The 18,720-nt window shown below is 34.4% G+C and overlaps 1 protein-coding gene across 1 annotated transcript; it reads right to left on the reverse strand.

Moving 5' to 3' along the window:
* Positions 1-4,123: 4,123 nt before the first annotated feature.
* LOC125655898 (uncharacterized) lies at positions 4,124-13,132 on the reverse strand. Its single transcript, XM_048886429.2, has 6 exons — positions 13,083-13,132; positions 11,407-11,485; positions 9,203-9,429; positions 8,253-8,397; positions 7,401-7,568; positions 4,124-6,912 (listed from the first exon to the last, which is right to left on the reverse strand). The coding sequence occupies exons 2-6, from the start codon at positions 11,480-11,482 to the stop codon at positions 6,698-6,700; spliced, it is 831 nt and encodes a 276-aa protein (XP_048742386.1). The 5' UTR covers positions 11,483-11,485; positions 13,083-13,132; the 3' UTR covers positions 4,124-6,697.
* Positions 13,133-18,720: the final 5,588 nt, after the last annotated feature.

The raw sequence follows: 18,720 nt of genomic DNA on the forward strand, positions 1-18,720 counted from the left end.
AGCTTTATGAAAAGTACGTTGCCGCTCATGTCCTTATGTATATTCAAAAATGATTTAATTTACTTGTATTTACCTACATTTCCTTCGGAATATCTCCAGCCGTTGAATTAGACTCGTGCTATGTACCTACATTTCCTTCGGAATATCTCCAGCCGTTGAATTAGACTCGTGCTATGTACCTACATTTCCTTCGGAATATCTCCAGCCGTTGAATTAGACTCGTGCTATGTACCTACATTTCCTTCGGAATATCTCCAGCCGTTGAATTAGACTCGTGCTATGTACCTACATTTCCTTCGGAATATATCCAGTCGTTGAATTAGACTCGTGCTATGTACCTACATTTCCTTCGGAATATCTCCAGCCGTTGAATTAGACTCGTGCTATGAAGATTCCTACGCACATTGTTCTCAGTCATCATTTCCATTGAAAAATATATCGAAGACAATAAGATGCTTTGACTTGACCTTTGCTTTGTCGTGACGCGGTAAGATAAATCGGCGTAGTAAAAATAGTTGTCAATTTCAACTGTTGCTACTTTTCTTTTTCTATATGCACCCCAGCATTGTATACGTTGTACATGTATCATTATCATTAAAAACCACCTCTTAAAATGAAGTCAAGTTACAAAATAGAAAAAAAGTTTCAAAACCATTTACATTCTACTAGTATTTATCTCATGATATGGAGGAGACAAACCTGTTATCAACCATTCATGCAATAAAAGTTTGTGGTGTTTTTGAATGTTTTTACAGAGTATGTAATAAACAATATAAAACAGATATAACGGTTTGATATTGGAGTTTGGTTGGAAATTATGGAAAAGGAAATGTATTCTGTTTTTCTGTCTGACGTGTCTCATACCGATTGTTAAGCTGTTCTTGGCATACTGATATTGACTACAGATAACTCTTTTCACCTGATGAAGATATAGGGCTCACGGTGGGTGTGACCGGTCGACAGGGGATGCTTACTCGTCCTAGGTACCCGATCCCAACTCTAGTGTGTCCAGGGGTTCATGTTTGCCCAACTCTCTATTTTGTATTGCTTAAAGGAGTTATGAGATTGCTACTGTTCTATATCTTCCCCATTCATTATATGTAGGACTACATGCTTCTAATTCTATTCAATTTTTATTTGAATGTCGAAAAAACTATGATGTTACTCTAACGTTGGTAAATGTAACTTTAAGGTTGGCAAGTCCCAAAATTAATGTTAATCTTAGAATGTTTAAAGTTGTTAGATATTATAATATAATAGGATGCTTACTCCTCCTAGGCACCTGATCCCACCTCTGGTGTGTCCAGGGGTCCGTGTTTGCCCAACTATCTATTTTGTATTGCTTGTAGGAGTTATGAGATTGATCACTGTTCGTTATCTTCACCTTGCATGAATATGTTGGAACAGTTGAAAATTATGTCCGTCTTTTCGTCACATTACTTATACGTGTACTGTAGTTCATTCAACATTAGGCAAATTATTTTGATTTCTTCTGCATGTTTTAATGACAGTTAGAGCTAGCGAACAGTGATCAATCTCATAATTCATATAGGGAATACAAAATAGAGAATTGGGCAAACATGGAAACCTGGATATACCAGAGATGGGAGCATGTGCCGAGGAGGAGTAAGCATCCCATGTCGACCGGTCACACCTGTCGTGAACTCTATGTCTTGATCAGATAAATGACAAACCCTCTGCAGCATATTAGTATCATAGTAGTTATGTATGAAAATGTGTTGTCTGCCAATCAGTTTGATTCTAATGCTAGTACTTTTAAATGAAAACATTATCATATCACAACAATGCTCAAATTTCCAGTAAATAGAATGATTTTTCTTTTCACGGTGAAAGACCTGCTAAAGAAACAGTAACAATACCACTATTTGTTTCAGAATTTCAATCATTGAAAGATACCGTATATCTCACCTTTGTGAACTGCGTTTTCGACAGATTTAAAGTTGATATAAACTGGCAAATCATATGATTATGGTCACGTGATGTTTACTCACTATCTCTGAATTGATGACGACAAGGGATCATATCATTCTAAACAAATACATGGTTGTTTAGAGTCGACTTAATGCTGCACTCCCATCACATTTCGCAATTCAAGTAAACGAGAGCAATGCAAATTAAGTATTTTTCATAGTCTACATCAACGTATATAAACTTATCATAATGGATTTGCTTAAAGCATCCAATGTATAACGATATTTGATATCAAGTAAATCGAGGGTGGTTTTTTTTTTAAATCATGGTATCATTTTTGCAGAGTTCATCAAATAAAAATACAAATAATCCACCAAATGAATTTTCAAAATTTCTTTTAATTCTTGATTCATTTCACTTCAAATTTTACATTAGGAAGGGCATGCTTTTTAAAAATCTTTTTACAAGAGAATTTTCATATACACTGTAAATCTGGCAGAAAGTGACATACACTTTCTGTGTATGAAAATATGGAATAATATTAACCATTTACCGCACACATTTTTCGAAAATTTCGTTTGTCTTATTTTAACAAATGGCAGATAATCTTGAAAAAAGTATCAAGTGCAAAAAGGTCAGCTTTTAATCATTTGCCACTAATGTAAATTTCACCTACTTCACTTCCATCCTTATTTAACAATAAACACTTAATTTGATTCAAATCCTTCAAAATTGCTTTTTTTGTTATACATAGAATACCTTAAAACCAATGAACAACAAACAGAAAACAACGAATGTAAACTGTTTAGTTTTTAGTTTAAATAAAAAGTGTTTATTATATAGACATCAATGATATAGAAGTACATATTGAGAGATATAAGGAAGCGAGGGAAAAGGTTGATATTACTTCCGCCCCCTTTTAAATTCTAAAATATTTGTGAAAGCATGAAATCTACATATTCTACTTAAAAGTAATAGTTTTGTGCCATTATCATTTTGTTCAAAGCGTGAAGTTTACAACAATTACATGACGGAAAAGATTTTTCAGTAGACGCTGATGCTCGATGCTATCAGATAAACACACATGAAACTTATCTGTTTAGACTGGATACAACCCTCTAACAACTAGCTGCACTGATAACCTATCAAATCTAATATTTACACTTTATTGCATATTAGGTCTGTAACCGAGGCCGTGATACGTAACATTTTTGTGAAACACACATCCATATGAGGTTAAATGTGATGCATTTTTGGTGGGTTTTTTTAGATTCGAGTATTCGTGATATTTAGTTTAAATTTTTTGGGTGACTTTATTTACTAAATTATCATGAATGATAAACGTGCAGAGTTCAAGCAAACAAAAGAAATATGTTTTTATCTTCACGTCCATGTCATCGTATAATTATTTCCAAACGATAAGATGTTTTGATTGTGGTCAAGTTCTAGTGTGGAGTTTTCAAGAGAAAATATATTTTTAATGTCAACTAATCACACACTTTGATCAGTCATTGCTAAAAAATCAAAAATTTATTATTAGTAACAGAGGTCAAGCCTTTTGACCCGCATCAAATAGGGACATTAAAGGGACATGGACATGATTTGAGCTCAAAATGTTCAAATTTTATTTTGTTCCATTTTTAATGTTTACAGTGCTTAACTGGGGTATTTCCAATGGTCAGCAAAACTTTGAATGTCAGTTGTCGAGGTACATAGGAGATGCAAAGCTCGGAATTCTTTGTTTTTGTTTACGTAAGTTAGATATACAGGTTAAAGTTTCGTTTAAAGTATATTCTGAACACAATTAAACAGCTTCTAGTGTTTTTCACATCTTATTTTTGTAAAACTTGATATTTTCTACTAGTAATCTACAATGTATATGTAAACAAAAGCATGGCATGAGACTCGTTCACACAACAATCAATCATTCAGAAATACTTTTGTTAAGCGTTAAAAACATTGAAACTGTAGAGAATGACATTTGAAAAATTTCAGTTTCAATTGTGTCCATGCCCCTTTAAGTCCAAACCCTTCTGAACATATTTCTGAGAAACTTATTATACCTATTTTCGAAAGAGGCCATGCTCGTTGACCCTATGACCCAATACATAATCTCTGAGAAGTCTTTTATCAGAAAAATGAAAAGTGAAGATAACGAACAGTGATCAATTTCATAACTCCTACAAATGTATGACATTTCCTTTGAAATTTTTTATTTTCATCGAGCATAGCAGTACAAAAAAACGTAAATTCAATAATAAACAATGTTGACCACAATGCATGAATACAACAGGAAGGTAATGTCATTTGTATAGGAACATTACTATCTTAACAAATTTGGTAAGGACCATCATAGTAAATTTGTCTTCACAATTCATTAATTATCTATAGCTAATAGTGTTTGGACAATCAATTAGGTATTCTAACATGTTCCTGGAAAGCAACATTTCTGGAATAAAATAGCTACGGCTGAAGAGACAATTGAACCCATCCCGTTAACCTTGTTTGTTACAAACAATGCATATTCATTCAGACATATCAATACGCAAGAACTTGCTAGTTTCAATTACCAATTTAAGGCTATTTCATCGAAAGTGATAAAAGTTATACAATAAATCTTGTGGTAGCATCGTTGAATAATTATAAAAACCAAACGTTGTCTGATACATCCGATTATCAAAACATTTACACGAGTTATGCACTTGGATCTTTCCAAGTTTCAACAAATGCGACATAAAAAGGCTGTTTATATCTATGAAAATCTAACATCTACATGTTGATCATTCCAAATCTAAATATCACCAGTCCTAATTAAGATATCGTTTAAACACTTTGAACGATACACATTTCCATTATCTAACTTAAATAAAATGCTGTACAAAGTATACGAGATAATTTCATGTATGAAAGGTGAAGGTAACGAACAGTGATCAATTTCATACATGTAACTCCTGTAAGGAATACAAAATAAAAAGTTGAGCAAACACGGACCCTGGACAGGAAATTGTATAATTATGGTAACACCAAACCCGAACGAGAGATATCCGATCAGGTATCGTTTAATAAGTTACACACTGTAGTTACAATAATATAACCCTCTCCTATTGATAGAATCCTTTTAAAAATCAGAACAGCTGAACAATGGAAGGGCTAGGGTGATTCATGTGAGCTATGTACCCCACGGGCCTCAGTTTTCCGAAAAAGTGTTGGCAAAAGAGATTTATGCAAGGTGAAGATAACGAACAGTGATCAATCTCATAACTCCTATAAGCAATACAAAATACGATTTGGGCAAACACGGACCTCTGAATGTACCAGAGGTAGGAGCAGGTACCGAGGAGGAGTAAGAATCCCCTGTCGACTGGTCACACCCGCCGTGAGCTCTATTAATATACAATTAAAGGTATTGATATATAGTTCAAATTCCGCTGTGATTTGATGAATGATATGAATATTTAGTAAAACATGCCTACAAGACGGATAGCTTATCTAATATTTAGAATTTAAAAATAAGGAAAATAATTATTTGTTATTATATGATATAAAATATAATTCACAACTATAATCTTATTTGAAAAACATGTCAATTAGAAAAAAAAACATATTTCAAACAAATACAGCATATTGTAAAGAGGCATTGAAATGCAATGGCTAAATGTCATAGGATCACTATTCTCATGCACCAAATACTACTGTTTTATTTGTATTCTTGTCGGAGACACACACACACTGAGAACTATATTAAGATAAACATATATGGTATTGATATACAGAAAAGTACAAAGACTCATTTAAGAAATTGTAACTGAAACTTAATTTATCTCTACAGCAAGATGTTTTCTGAAAGACAAATCTCCTGCACTGCAAGAACAAGAGGCATATTTAAGAGTTATGCATAACACACGTACTATCTCAACAAAAATTGTCATGAAAATCTCTCTCTCTCTCTCTCTCTCTCTCTCTCTCTCTCTCTCTCTCTCTCTCTCCTGCTACTTGTGTATTAAAGTACAGGAAATAGTTTTATCTAATTTTGATATATTTCATGCTCAGTCTTATAGACTATAGTTAATGATCCTATAACAGTGAGGATTGTCGATCAAGTCTAAAATACTACTTAATCCAAACTTTTCTCCATGTTCTCGTGACATCCTTTCTTTGTCGAGTCTCAGTGTGTGGTCCTCACTTTATTTCAATGTCTCCCGACAGACCATTCATATTTTGTGTTTTATGAGATTGATCACTGTTTCTTATCTTCACCTTTCATGTTTCAGTGTCAAAAATTCTAAAATGACCAACTAGTTCAGTAATTCGTAGTCCACTATCTGCACACTCACTTTTGGAAACTTGACATCGATTAAGGAATCTGACTTATTTGTAGCGTATGAATCAATATTTGCAATATTTGCAATGAAAGGCGAAGATAACGAACAGTGATCAATTTCATAATTCCTATAAGCAATACAAAATAACGATTTGGGCAAACACGGACCTCTGAATGTACCAGAGGTAGGAGCAGGTACCGAGGAGGAGTAAGAATCCCCTGTCGACTGGTCACACCCGCCGTGAGCTCTAATAATATACAATTAAACGTATTGATTATATTAAGTTTGATAATTCAACAACTTTATAATAAAATTACCCCAAATCAGAACACGCATTTCGAAGAATCAACCTCATATGTTCATGATTTAAGCATGGGATTCTAGTACATATATATATCTAATATAGCACCAACACAAAACATTGTTGAAGTTATGACGGAAGTTTAAATTTGGTTATTCGGAAGCTGATTAGGATATCCAGAGGGATAAGCGTTGTTCTGTCCGGGGTTAGGATATGGCGTTGTACTTCCGGTGTATGGAGGCGGATGGTTAGAGGCGGCGCTATACGGTGGTGGGTAGGAATTCATCACACTTCCCGTCCCTGGGTTGTTCTGACAGTTATAAGGGGCGGAGTTAGGATAGTTTGGATTGACAACTCCTGAAAAGACGTAAGAGTTTTTTGTATCAACGTCATGGATACGTAAATAATGAGTAAGATTGTGATGAATTTTTAAAGGAATTTCCATTTGTCAAAAGGGCATTAACTGCCAAAGTCATGTTTCCCGATTCTAGCCAAAATACCTTTAAAAAACTTTTCAATACAATAATTCAGTACTGACATGTTTGAATTCATACATCTTGCAATATTGAATTGTAATTTTGATATTACAATTTCTTCTGTTTTTATAAAAACAAAGCCCCAAAACATTATTGAATGGAAGTAAATAATTCTTCACGTTGAAAGTTTATATAACTTTTCATCAAAAATGTCGCTTTTATTCACTCTCAGATTTATTTTTCTTCATTATATTTAACTCATTGTAGCATTTTAGTCACGGTTTATAAGTATTCTTATGATAATCTAATTCACTGTCTCTCTCTACCGTTTAGTAAATTTGGTTTTGAATTAAGTATCATTAATTTTACCTCCAGAATATGCAGATGTAGACGTCACAACCTGCGGTTGGTTTGCAGGACTCACTATCAATCCTGGTGTACCGTAACGTCGGCGGCGTTGACAGATTACGACGATCACAGCGATGACGATGATGGCAAAGACGATACTACCAACGACTGATCCAGCAATAATACCAACTGTCCAAAAAATAATCACATGTATAATGAGCTTGTAAAAATGCTGAATGAAACATACGCTGTCTTCAATGATTGAAAATTATATATTTACGTATATTTTGAGAATATTAAGACAATACATTTTTTAAAGCCAACATAGAGTCATCTTGGAAATTTTGAAGGAAAATGTCTAACGAGAAAATATGTCAAGATACATTTACCCCGATATATATCGAATAGGGAATTTTATATTCTCACCAACCAGCGTGTAAATTATCTATCATATCTGCAATTGTTTTTTTATTACCTGATTATATGTATAATCTGTTTCTAAAATGCTGGCTGAAACGTACGTTGTCTACATTATTTCAAAATTACAAATTGAATTTCATGTATATTTCGAATATATGACCTACAAAACATTAGAATCATAGAAATAAAAAAGCAACAAAAACACTGTTTCATATTGAAAATTTTAAAATATTTTTAACGAGCAAGATTTCAAGACACATTCACCCCATAGCTGTCGAGTTGTGAATTTTGTATTCTCACCACCCAGCGTGTGAATATGAATTATCCATCACGTCGTAAATTTCAATGTGAATTCAAATTATCTATCATATCGTGATTTTGTATTTTCAGCACCTCTATGTTATTCAAATCATGTCGTGAACTTTGTATTCACATTCACACACCCATATGTACCTTGATTTCCGTTTTTTGTTGTTACTTTGAGTGTAAAATATCCTCGTAACAGAGAGGGGGAGGAGGCTGTTGTTAGACGAATCTTGACGTCATCATATGTACCACCACAGTACTTTATGGGAGTGGGATCGTAACAACTATAGCTCTGTAAATATTCATAAAATTATGACAAGTGTTGGGTCAATACGACGCAACAGCGTATTCCTACTATTTCAACCAAGCAGGAAAAAAATCGTTAGTTTTTATGCGTAAAACATTGAAATAACATCTTTTCAAATGCTATTGTTATAAATTAAAACTCAATGAATAGTATTCAGAAGGAGCAGGTAGGTATCTACAAAATTGTAAATTTCCTGACCATGGAACACGATGCTTTAGATACACGATAAGTACACTATTCAACGGTGGGCAAAGTCGATATTACATTACAGGTGTAGCTAAAGCAGCGTTTTGATCGAGAAAACGTTAATAATTGTTTTATTATTTGATCGAATAATCTACCGCGTTGAAACCGGTAACTACAGCCATCGTTGTTTACATTTGTTGTGTGAGACCTAGTCAAAGTGATTAGAGAAGCAATTTTTGGACGACAAAAACAGTATATATTATGATAACTAAATCTTATCAATTTGGAAAATCCCAATGTATTTTTGGTTGAATTTGGAAAAATTAGAACTTATATTACCTCAAAGGCACCTGGGGTGAACATAAAGTTAAATTATTTAAGTTTGTTAGATGTCAGTCAATCAGAAAGCATGGCATTATTCAATCATATAATGAAGCAAATTGTATCTATTGTAAAAGTGTTCCTCATTTCTGTACAATAATTTTACCTTCGTATCGGATTTTGAATCAATAATTTTAAATCGTTTGGATCCAGAGTACTGTAAAGGTAAACATTTGAATCAGCCACGTAAAGTTAACTTTAATTCGACGAACAATATACTTACGTGTTTCAGATCGCTTGCTATAATCCCTCCATAATATTTAAGGTGGGTTTGGCAACTTGAGATGTAAAAACTCGTGGCCTCGACGCATACTTTATAATCGGTGTCGAATGGACTGAACTGATACGAACATGTATCCGATAAAGAGGTTCCGCTCCATTGGACGTAATAAACGTCGTCACTAAAGATGGTTCTGGTGTTGTAATCATCACAGTCGCTATCAAATTTTACTACAAACAAGATGTGTTTGTGAAACACAGATGCCCCCGATAATGGCCAATTCCAAAGATGGCCAATGCCACAAATACCAGTAGAAAGATCTTGTGATAAGAAATGATAATGTGCAATATGAAAGCTGTAATTTAAATTTAGTATTAATAAGTTATAACCAGTGTCATTGCTTTAAAAAGTACGTCAAATTCCAAGGTCAAGGTTACAGGGTCGAACATATTGGTACCCATGGAAAGGTCTTGTCACAAGAAATATTAATGTGTCAAAGCTCTAGCACTTACTGTTCAAAAGTTATTTGCAAGGTTATAGTTTCAGACAAAATGAAGGAATGACAGAATTACAGAATGACAGACAGGACAAAAACAATATGCCCCGATCTTCGATCTCGGGGCATAAAAATCTAATACATTATACTGTGAAAATCGCAATTGTCTGTGAGGTGAAGATAACGAAGAGTAATTCAATCTCATAACTGTCATCAAGAATACAAAATTAACAGTTGGGCAAACACGGAACCCTGGAGATACCAGAGGTGGAATCAGGTGCCTAGGAGGAGTAAGCATCCCCTGTCGACCTATCACACCCGCCGTGAGGCTTATATCTTGATCAGGTAAATTAAATGATACGTATCCAAATTCAATGTGTACAGAACGGCCTTAACAATTGGTATGAAACACGTCAAACAGCATCTGACCCAATGATATGTTGTATTGGCAAACTAGATCGTTATGGTAACAATAGTGTTAGCGAAATACTGACTAGAAACGAGACTGTTGAAACCCCTGTAACATCAACTTGTTTGTCAGTACTGTCTCGATTTAAAAACTCATTTCATACACAGAACAAGCTTTGGCGTATCGAATCATCCCGTTTGTCATAAAGTTAGTTTGCTGTTAATATACATGTTCAATAAAATATGTAAGTACGAAGTAGATGTGGAAAATTGCGGTGTTTTACTTCGAGTTCCTTGGAATATATCGAATCGACATGTGGTTGACAATGATTACTGTTAATAGATAAAAGTCTTTGATATATCTAAATGTCAAGTTGAAGGCCATAGCTAGCGATTTTTTATTCCCATGTAGAAGTTTAGATAAATTCTGCCTAATAAAGATATAAAAACGGATCTTCTCATAAAGGGACATAATTCGTCTTCATGGGAATTCATACAGACTGTCGGAAAATCTAATCATCAAAAACTACGACGATATTGTCAATGAAGAACTCTAGCATTTTTCAATACGACTTTAGTGTCATTGTACATAGAATCCGAATGTTGTTTAACAATGTAATAGATCAAACGGTGAAAAACTGGTACCTCAGATTACTGAATTACAACAAATTAAAAATTACAACTCAACTTTATGACAAACGGGATGATTTCAACTTCTCCACCGTCAACTTCCAATATTTATGAAGCAATATTCCATTATCCCCAGCATATGGTGTTTACATATTTCAACTGATTCAATATGCAAGAGCGTGTTCTCCTTGTTCTGTGTATGATCAGTGTTGTAATCCAATCAGGCTATTGACAAATAAAGGGGTTCCGAAAGTCTCGTTTAAAATCAGCATTTCACAAAGTCTATGGTCGTTATAACGATCTGGTTTGCCATTACAACTTATCATGGGGTCAAATGCTGTCTGACGTGTTTCATGCCGATTGTTAGGCCGTTATTGGCACACTGATTTTGACTACGGATAACTCAGTTTACCTGATCACGATATAGGGCTCAGGGCGGGTGTGACCGGTCGACATGGGATGCTTACTCCTCCTAGGCATCTGATCCCACCTCTGGTATATCCAGGGGTCCGTGTTTGCCCAACTCTCTATTTTGTATTGCTTAAAGTTGTTATGAGATTGATCACTGTTCGTTATCTTCACCTTTCATCACTGAAGAGACATTATTTGTCGAAATGCGCATCTGGTGCATCAAAATTGGTACCGTATAAGTTTTACATTATAATATACTCACAGTTTGACGTGTATCCTTGAACAATGTTACACACATTGTAAACACACACTAACACCACCGAGAACCTGAAATCCATTTTCTGAAATACATACAATATGAAGGTGAATAGTATACTAATGCTTGAACCAATCATTGCAACCGTCTATTTATACTTGATTTTAACATTATAAATACAACTCTTTTACTCTGGGGATTAAGAGTTTAACCATTACAGTTTTACCGCTGTACACAAAATTGTAGATGAATCTTGTAGATTTTAAAAAATGGGAATCCGAATTTTTTAAACTATAAAGCCATGTTTATCCGTGTTTCGGTCCACAGAATATTCGCGAATTACTGCAAACTATACTTATTTGTTATGATTTTTGTTTGACTCGTAGATCCAAATAATTATTGAAAATAGTGTTTCATTGACTTTAATATATGAAGATACTTATGTCAGTAAGGATACATTCAACAACATGATGTCAGGAATATCAGTACCTTTGTGTGATATGTTTACTATGTATGTACAGTGTGTACATGCATTTGCTTCGAGCAAATCACACTTTGAGTCAATTAGCTTTGCAGATACTATGTTGTTCAATTGTATTATCTGATTTCCTTATATAAAATTATATATATATATATCCTTGTATGGGCTTCATGGTGTTTATATACCTCACTACAAATTATCATCTGATATAATGGTGACAAAACTGTTATCAGCCATTTATACAATGAAAGTTTGTTCTATTTTGAATGTTTTACAAAGTATGTAATAAACAATATAAAACAGGTCCCCAAGTTGATTTTGGAGTTTGCGTGGAAATTATGGAAAAGGAAATGCATTCACCATCCATTGCATGTAAGACCACAAGCTTTTAATTCTATTAAATGTCGATTAAAAAATGAAATTACTCTAAAGTTGGTGAATGCAACTTTAAGGTTGGCAAGTCCCTATTTGCTAAAAGAAAAAACTTAAGTTTGTAAATATTATATGAAAACAATTTTTTTAAACTGTTGAAAATTATGTCTGTCTACTTATAGTTTTTCTCAAGTCAAACTGGCTTGGTTTCTTCTCCGTGCTCTAGTTTAGTGACCAAACATCTGCAACATCTGAGTATCATAGCAGTTATATGAAAGGCGAAGATAACGAACAATGATCAATCTCATAACTCCTATAGCCAATACAAAACAGAGAGCTGGGCAAACACGGAACCCTGGCTATACCAGAGGTGGGATCAGGTGCCTAGGAGGAGTAAGCATCCCCTGTCGACCGGACACTCGCCGTGAGCCCTATATCCCGATCAGGTAAACGGAGTTATCCGTATTCAAAATTAGTGTCCCAATAACGGCCTAACAATCGGCATGAAACACGTCAGACAGCATTTCACCCAATGATATGTTGTATTGACGAACTAGATAGCTATAAAGACCATCGAATTTGCGAAATGCTGACTGTTGGAACCCCTACACCACCATATGAAAATGTTTGTTTTCGTTTAATGAATGAAAATGATATACCAATTGGCTAGATTCTAGTAACGATAGCTTTTAAGTGAAGAAAGCTAGATCAAAACACTGATCACATTTCCAGGACATAGAATGAGTTTTCGTTTACATGACCTGGTGGGGAAACGGTAACAATACCACTATTTGTTATTTCAATTCTTTCAAAATACTGTATATCTCACCTTTATGGACTGGGCGTTCGACAGATTTAAAATTGATATAAAATTGCGAATCATATGATTATGATCACGTGATGTTTGCACACTATCTCTGAATTGATGACGAAAGGGGATCAACATTGTGAGAAATATACCATTGCTTAATATTGCACTCTCATCACGTTTCATTCCAGTTTTTCTTCAAGTAATCATAGCAGTACCAATTAATTATTCAACACAGTTCGACACATTCAAAGTATGTAATCCTGATTGATGTACTTAAAAACAACCGGGGAAGGGAAACAATAATTGTAAAATGCTTAGTTTGTAGTTTAAACAATATTCTTTTATTATTATATAGACATCAATGATATAGAAGTTACTTCTCTACATATTGAGAGAGATAAGGAAGCGAGCAAAAGGGCTGATATTACTTCCACTCTCTTTTAAATTGTAAAATGTTTGTGACAGCAAGAAATCTATACAAAGTAATTGTTTTTTCGCTAGATCTATTTGTTCAATGAAGTGAACCACAATTTCATGACGGGAGAGATCTTTCAGTAGACACTGTGATGTTAAATGTGCTTACCTCCTTACACTGACGTCAAATAAACACAAATACAGCGTCTACACTTATCGGGTTAGACTGCATAAAGCCCTCTAACGAATAGCTGTAAAGATAACATATCACTTCTAATCTGTATCCCGTATTGTAGGCATGTAACCGAAACCGTGATATTTCATACTTAACATTTTGTAAAGCACACATCCACATGAGGTCATGTGCGATTCATATTTCAGTTGTTGCTTTTTCTTAGTTACGAGTTTTCATCTTGTTTATCTACGTTTTGGATAACTTTATTTGCTAAAACAAGACGTGCATGGGCAACATCCCACACCTGAGTCACCTGGCCCTCCCGTTGTTCAACTGTTCTGAATTTTAAAAGATTTCTTTATCAATCTTTATTCCCATGAAAATTTTGACCTCATATTATGGCCTCAACTTGGTCCCAAAGGATCAGAACTTGACTGAAAACGAATTCACACAAAATAGAGATGCCTCAACACCAATATGACTAACAGGATCTTGCTGTTCTGGATTAGACCAAGGTCACAAAGGTCGAGTCTTTAAAAAATTATTCATCAATTCTAAAATCATATTCGACATTTAGATACATCGATGACGTTTTGTCTATTAACAATAATAACCTTCATTCATATGTCGATTCGATATATCCCTGTGAGCTCGAAATAAAAGACACCACAGAGTCGTCCACTTCTGCTTCATACTTAGATATTTTATTGAAAGTAGACATTAACGGAAAACTGACAACTCAACTGTATGACAAACGGGATGATTTCAGCTTCTTCATCGTCAACTTCTCATATTTATGTAGCAATATTCCATTATCACCTGCATATGGTGTTTATATATCTCAACTAATTCGATATGCAAGAGCTTGTTCTGCTTATAGTTTGTTTTTAAATCGAGGTAAGCTACTGACAAACAAGTTGATGGTACAGGGGTTTCAACAGATTCGATTGAAGTCAGCATTTCGCAACCTCTATGGTTGTTATAACGATCTAGTTCGTCAATACAACCTATCACTGGGTCAAATGCTGTCTGACGTGTTTCATGTCGATTGTTAAGCCGTTCTTGGCACACTGATTTTGACTCCGGAAAACTCCGTTTACCTGAACAGGATATAGGGCTCACGGCGGGTGTGACCGGTCGACAGGGAATGCTTACTCCTCCTAGGCACTTGGTCCAACCTCTGGTGTGTCCAGGGGTCCGTGTTTGCCCGACTATCTATTTTGTATTGCTTGTAGAAGTTATGAGATTGATCGATCTTCGTTATCTTCACCTTTCCTTCATTACTCTGGATTGTCCATTTTTGTTGATAAGTTTCAATAAATTTCCAAACCACTTTAAATTTCATTTTTTTAAACAAAAAACTTGATATTTTTTATCTATTGCAATATAAATCAACCCTACATCATTAAAGTTTGTATGGTCTGAATTTCGACAATTTTTTTCACCTTGTCAAAACGTCGTTAGATCATCGCACATGCGTATTTATGAGGCTGAACGACATTTCATCTGTTTTCGCCAGAATTATTTTATTTTAAATCGGTGTTAACAAACAACTGTCACTCAGCCATTTCAAGTGACAGTCACTTGTTCAGTTCAGACTATAGACGCCTAACACACAAGGTATAATTTGTGCATACCCCCTATATTTACGTTTTAAATAATCTTTATAATATTAAAAAGTATTTCAAGTTTTAAATACTTTTTCTTTATACCTAATGCATGCACTTTGCAACATTAACTGATAAGGTTTTTTTGAAGAATTTCATTTTAGTTTCATTTCTACACACTTTCGATTCAGATCTATGGATTTTGCTAGGGACATGTCCGGGTTTGAAATCTCCATTGCATCGCTTATAGCATTTTCTTGAATTTTGATAGAACACACATAATCAAAAATCACCAAACCTTTTGTGAATTTGTCGTTAACTGTCGGTCCAGTTAAAATAGTTCTCAGTACCCTTTACTTGTCGTAAGAGGCGAATAAATGGGGCGTTCCTTCGGATGAGACCGCCAAAACTGAGACCCGTAACACAGCAGGTGTGGCACGATAAAGATCCCTTCTTGCTCAAAGGTGGTAAGTGCCAAGCATAGGCCTAAATTTTACAGCCCTTCACCGGCAATGGTGACGTCTCCATGTGAGTGAAATATTCTCAAGAGAGACTTTAAACAATATATAATTAATCAATCGTACGTTCACGATGTTCTCTAAATATTGGCATCGAATAACGTTTCAAAAGTTTCATCGGTTTCCAGTTCGGTTGCAGTATATAATGAACAACTTCAAATCCAGTACATACATGTATTTAAAAAAGATAGACATAATGTATAACGTAAAACACCGTATTACACTGTTAGGAAATTTCTCGAGAGCCCGCGCTTCTGTCATTTGTCAGTCACATGCATCAAGGTTGTTTGTGCGCTTTTTGTAAAAAGTCGAAAATATTTCATGCAGATAATATTATAATTTGGATTTATTACAAATAGAAGCGGCGAATCCGACGAACTAGATTACAAATTGGCATGGCCTGAACATAAAAGTTCAAGACCTAACGTCACTATTCATGGTACCCAGCACATGTACATGTCGGTCAAATACCAAAAGACAAAATAGTAACAGCCCAGGCACAATTTGTAGCAGATATTGATATAAATTATTCTCTTGAAGTCTTCAAATATCTTGATCGCCCAGAACGTCCTTCGTTCTGTTTTCATGAAATATTCCCGCAAAAATGTACCACATGCTTGTAAATGTTAACTCGTTCGTTCTTTATTTAGCTAAATAAGGCAAATATAGAATTCGTTAATTCATTTCAGATGTATTTTCGTCATAATTCTGTTAGAATAATGAATGTACATGTGGAATAACACTGCTAATGTGAGTGTAAGGAATGATAACTCTGGGTAGACATAATGTATCCATGCATGTTCACGTTCAATCTCTACCCAGAGTTATCGTTCCCGCTACGCTCCACTAATACGTCTGTCAACGTCTAAAAAGCATATCAAACTGTACTAAAACTAACTTAGCATATCAAACTGTAATGATAATATCTAAGCAAATCAAACACTTGTCTGAATTTTTTAAAAACAGTAGATGGTAATTATGAGACACCTGAGCGAATTAAAAGGTTTATATAAATATTCATTATTCAATAATACTAGAGTAATCATGGAATTTGTTGTTTTTGTGAACTTACTTTAATATTTAAAGCTTAAAACTTAAACTTGTAAAATTATTATTTATATGATGCAATAGGTAAAAGTAAGTTTTGCCAAGAATCTTGACATTCAGACGTTGACAGAGGTGTTGTAGCGTAGCGTAATACGCCCTCTGGTGAGAGATTGGTTCACGTTGTCTCCAAACCAAATGATAAAGAAAATATATTATCGCAAAATCTTACGTAACACTGCTTTTAAATGCAAGAGCAGTTTGCCAATACTTTGTTTAAACCAACCACTTTGATATGTACAGTTTTTCTCATATTTTGCCGAAATTTCAATGATCAGAGATGAAGAACTATCGAAATTAAGAATTAGAGGAAATATAGAAACCTTTGTATTAATGTTGATGAAATTTTTATAGAAAATGTCAAATGTCCCAAACTCTTAGGTGTTTACATCGATGAATGCTTTACGTGGTCATATCACACAGATGTCTTATATGTAAAAAAGAAAAAGGAAAAACAAACACGTCAGAAACTAGTTGTTTTAAGGAGATTGAGTACTTTTATGTCAACGGAGGCACTACTCAAAATTTACTTAAGGAATGACTTTAATTCTGGGGCAATTATGCGAGTATAACCTGGTTTGGGTCAGTTTACGCTTTATAATCCGCGATAAAATGTGACGTATGGATTTTTGTTTGCTTTGTTGAAAGGCGGATCAAGCGATGAAACACCCCCTTTCCTCCCAGTGAGAAATGTATTTTAAAATGAACAGGGCAATGCTTACTTGGTAACTCATTAATTCGAATATATCATCTTTGTTTTAATCTATTATTCGACCATCATGCAGAGAAAGATGTTTTACAACAGTGATTTGTGTACAAGTAGATGCTAATATTGACAACAAGGAAACAATATGTGTATCAAACCGAAGAAACGTATTGTTCACATTGACTTTCTATTCCATAGAAGGCTGAAAACAGAGCTGCGATGTAAATTTAGAGAGAAAAAAAATAGTTCCGGCATCTAGTTGGCAAAGGGGTGTGTCCCCATACCAAACCAGGTTATATAGAAATAACCTGCGTTCCTCAATTGGAATTTGACCAATCAGAGACAAGGATACAATACAAATTAAATTATAATACTATAATTGTTTTTCCTTATTTTAATTATTGTTGTACAGTATGACAGGATACAAAGAACAAGACAAGTATTGATAGGCTTTTTAAATTACAAAAGAGGGCAGCAAGGGTCATTTTACACATCAAAGTACCTCATTCATTGTCAACTTCTTGTATGCTATCAAATTTGAAATGGATACCTTTGTTTGACCATTCCATATATCGAAAAATTATTCTTGTGTTTGAAGTTTTATATCATATGACTCCAGAGTATTTGAATGTTTTTAGATTTGTGAATGAGGTAAACACAAGAAATACAAGGTAGAGCTCTAATAATTTTATTTATGTTACAAGAGCCAAATCAGAACAGTTTAGAAGATATTTTCTTAATATTTATGTTATAGACAGGATCACACTGTAAACTAGTTTATATACTTATTGTGCAATCCTGTATAAATAAAGGATATTATAAATTATCATTATTAAGAATTATTTGCATTATCTTGCGTACATATGTATCAACAAAGGTTTGTACTCTAAATCCGAAGTGCAACTTGCCGGGGATAACAAGGGTCTTCTCGCTATTGCTAGCCGACTCACAAATCTTCTGATGAAGAACATTAGGACCAGTGTGACCCAGGTTAGCATTGTGGCCCATAGCTCTCTTGTCTTAGATATTCTTTGTACTCATCTCAAGCAAATACAACACTGTATGGGAAAGGTCAAGACACTTGATATTTGACCCCATATGCCAAATCGAGTAAAATCCTGAAAATAATGTT

Source organism: Ostrea edulis, chromosome 7 (assembly GCF_947568905.1).
Source record: "Ostrea edulis chromosome 7, xbOstEdul1.1, whole genome shotgun sequence".
Classification (NCBI taxonomy): domain Eukaryota; kingdom Metazoa; phylum Mollusca; class Bivalvia; order Ostreida; family Ostreidae; genus Ostrea; species Ostrea edulis.

Excerpts from the sequence above, each read along its gene's own strand:
- LOC125655898 (XM_048886429.2), bottom strand. The coding sequence starts at position 11,482 with ATGGATTTCAGGTTCTCGGTGGTGTTAGTGTGTGTTTACAATGTGTGT. Across the intron at positions 7,569-8,252 it reads AACAAAAAACGGAAATCAAG|TTGGTATTATTGCTGGATCA; the intron begins GTACATATGGGT and ends TTTTTTGGACAG. Across the intron at positions 6,913-7,400 it reads TACATCTGCATATTCTGGAG|GAGTTGTCAATCCAAACTAT; the intron begins GTAAAATTAATG and ends ACGTCTTTTCAG.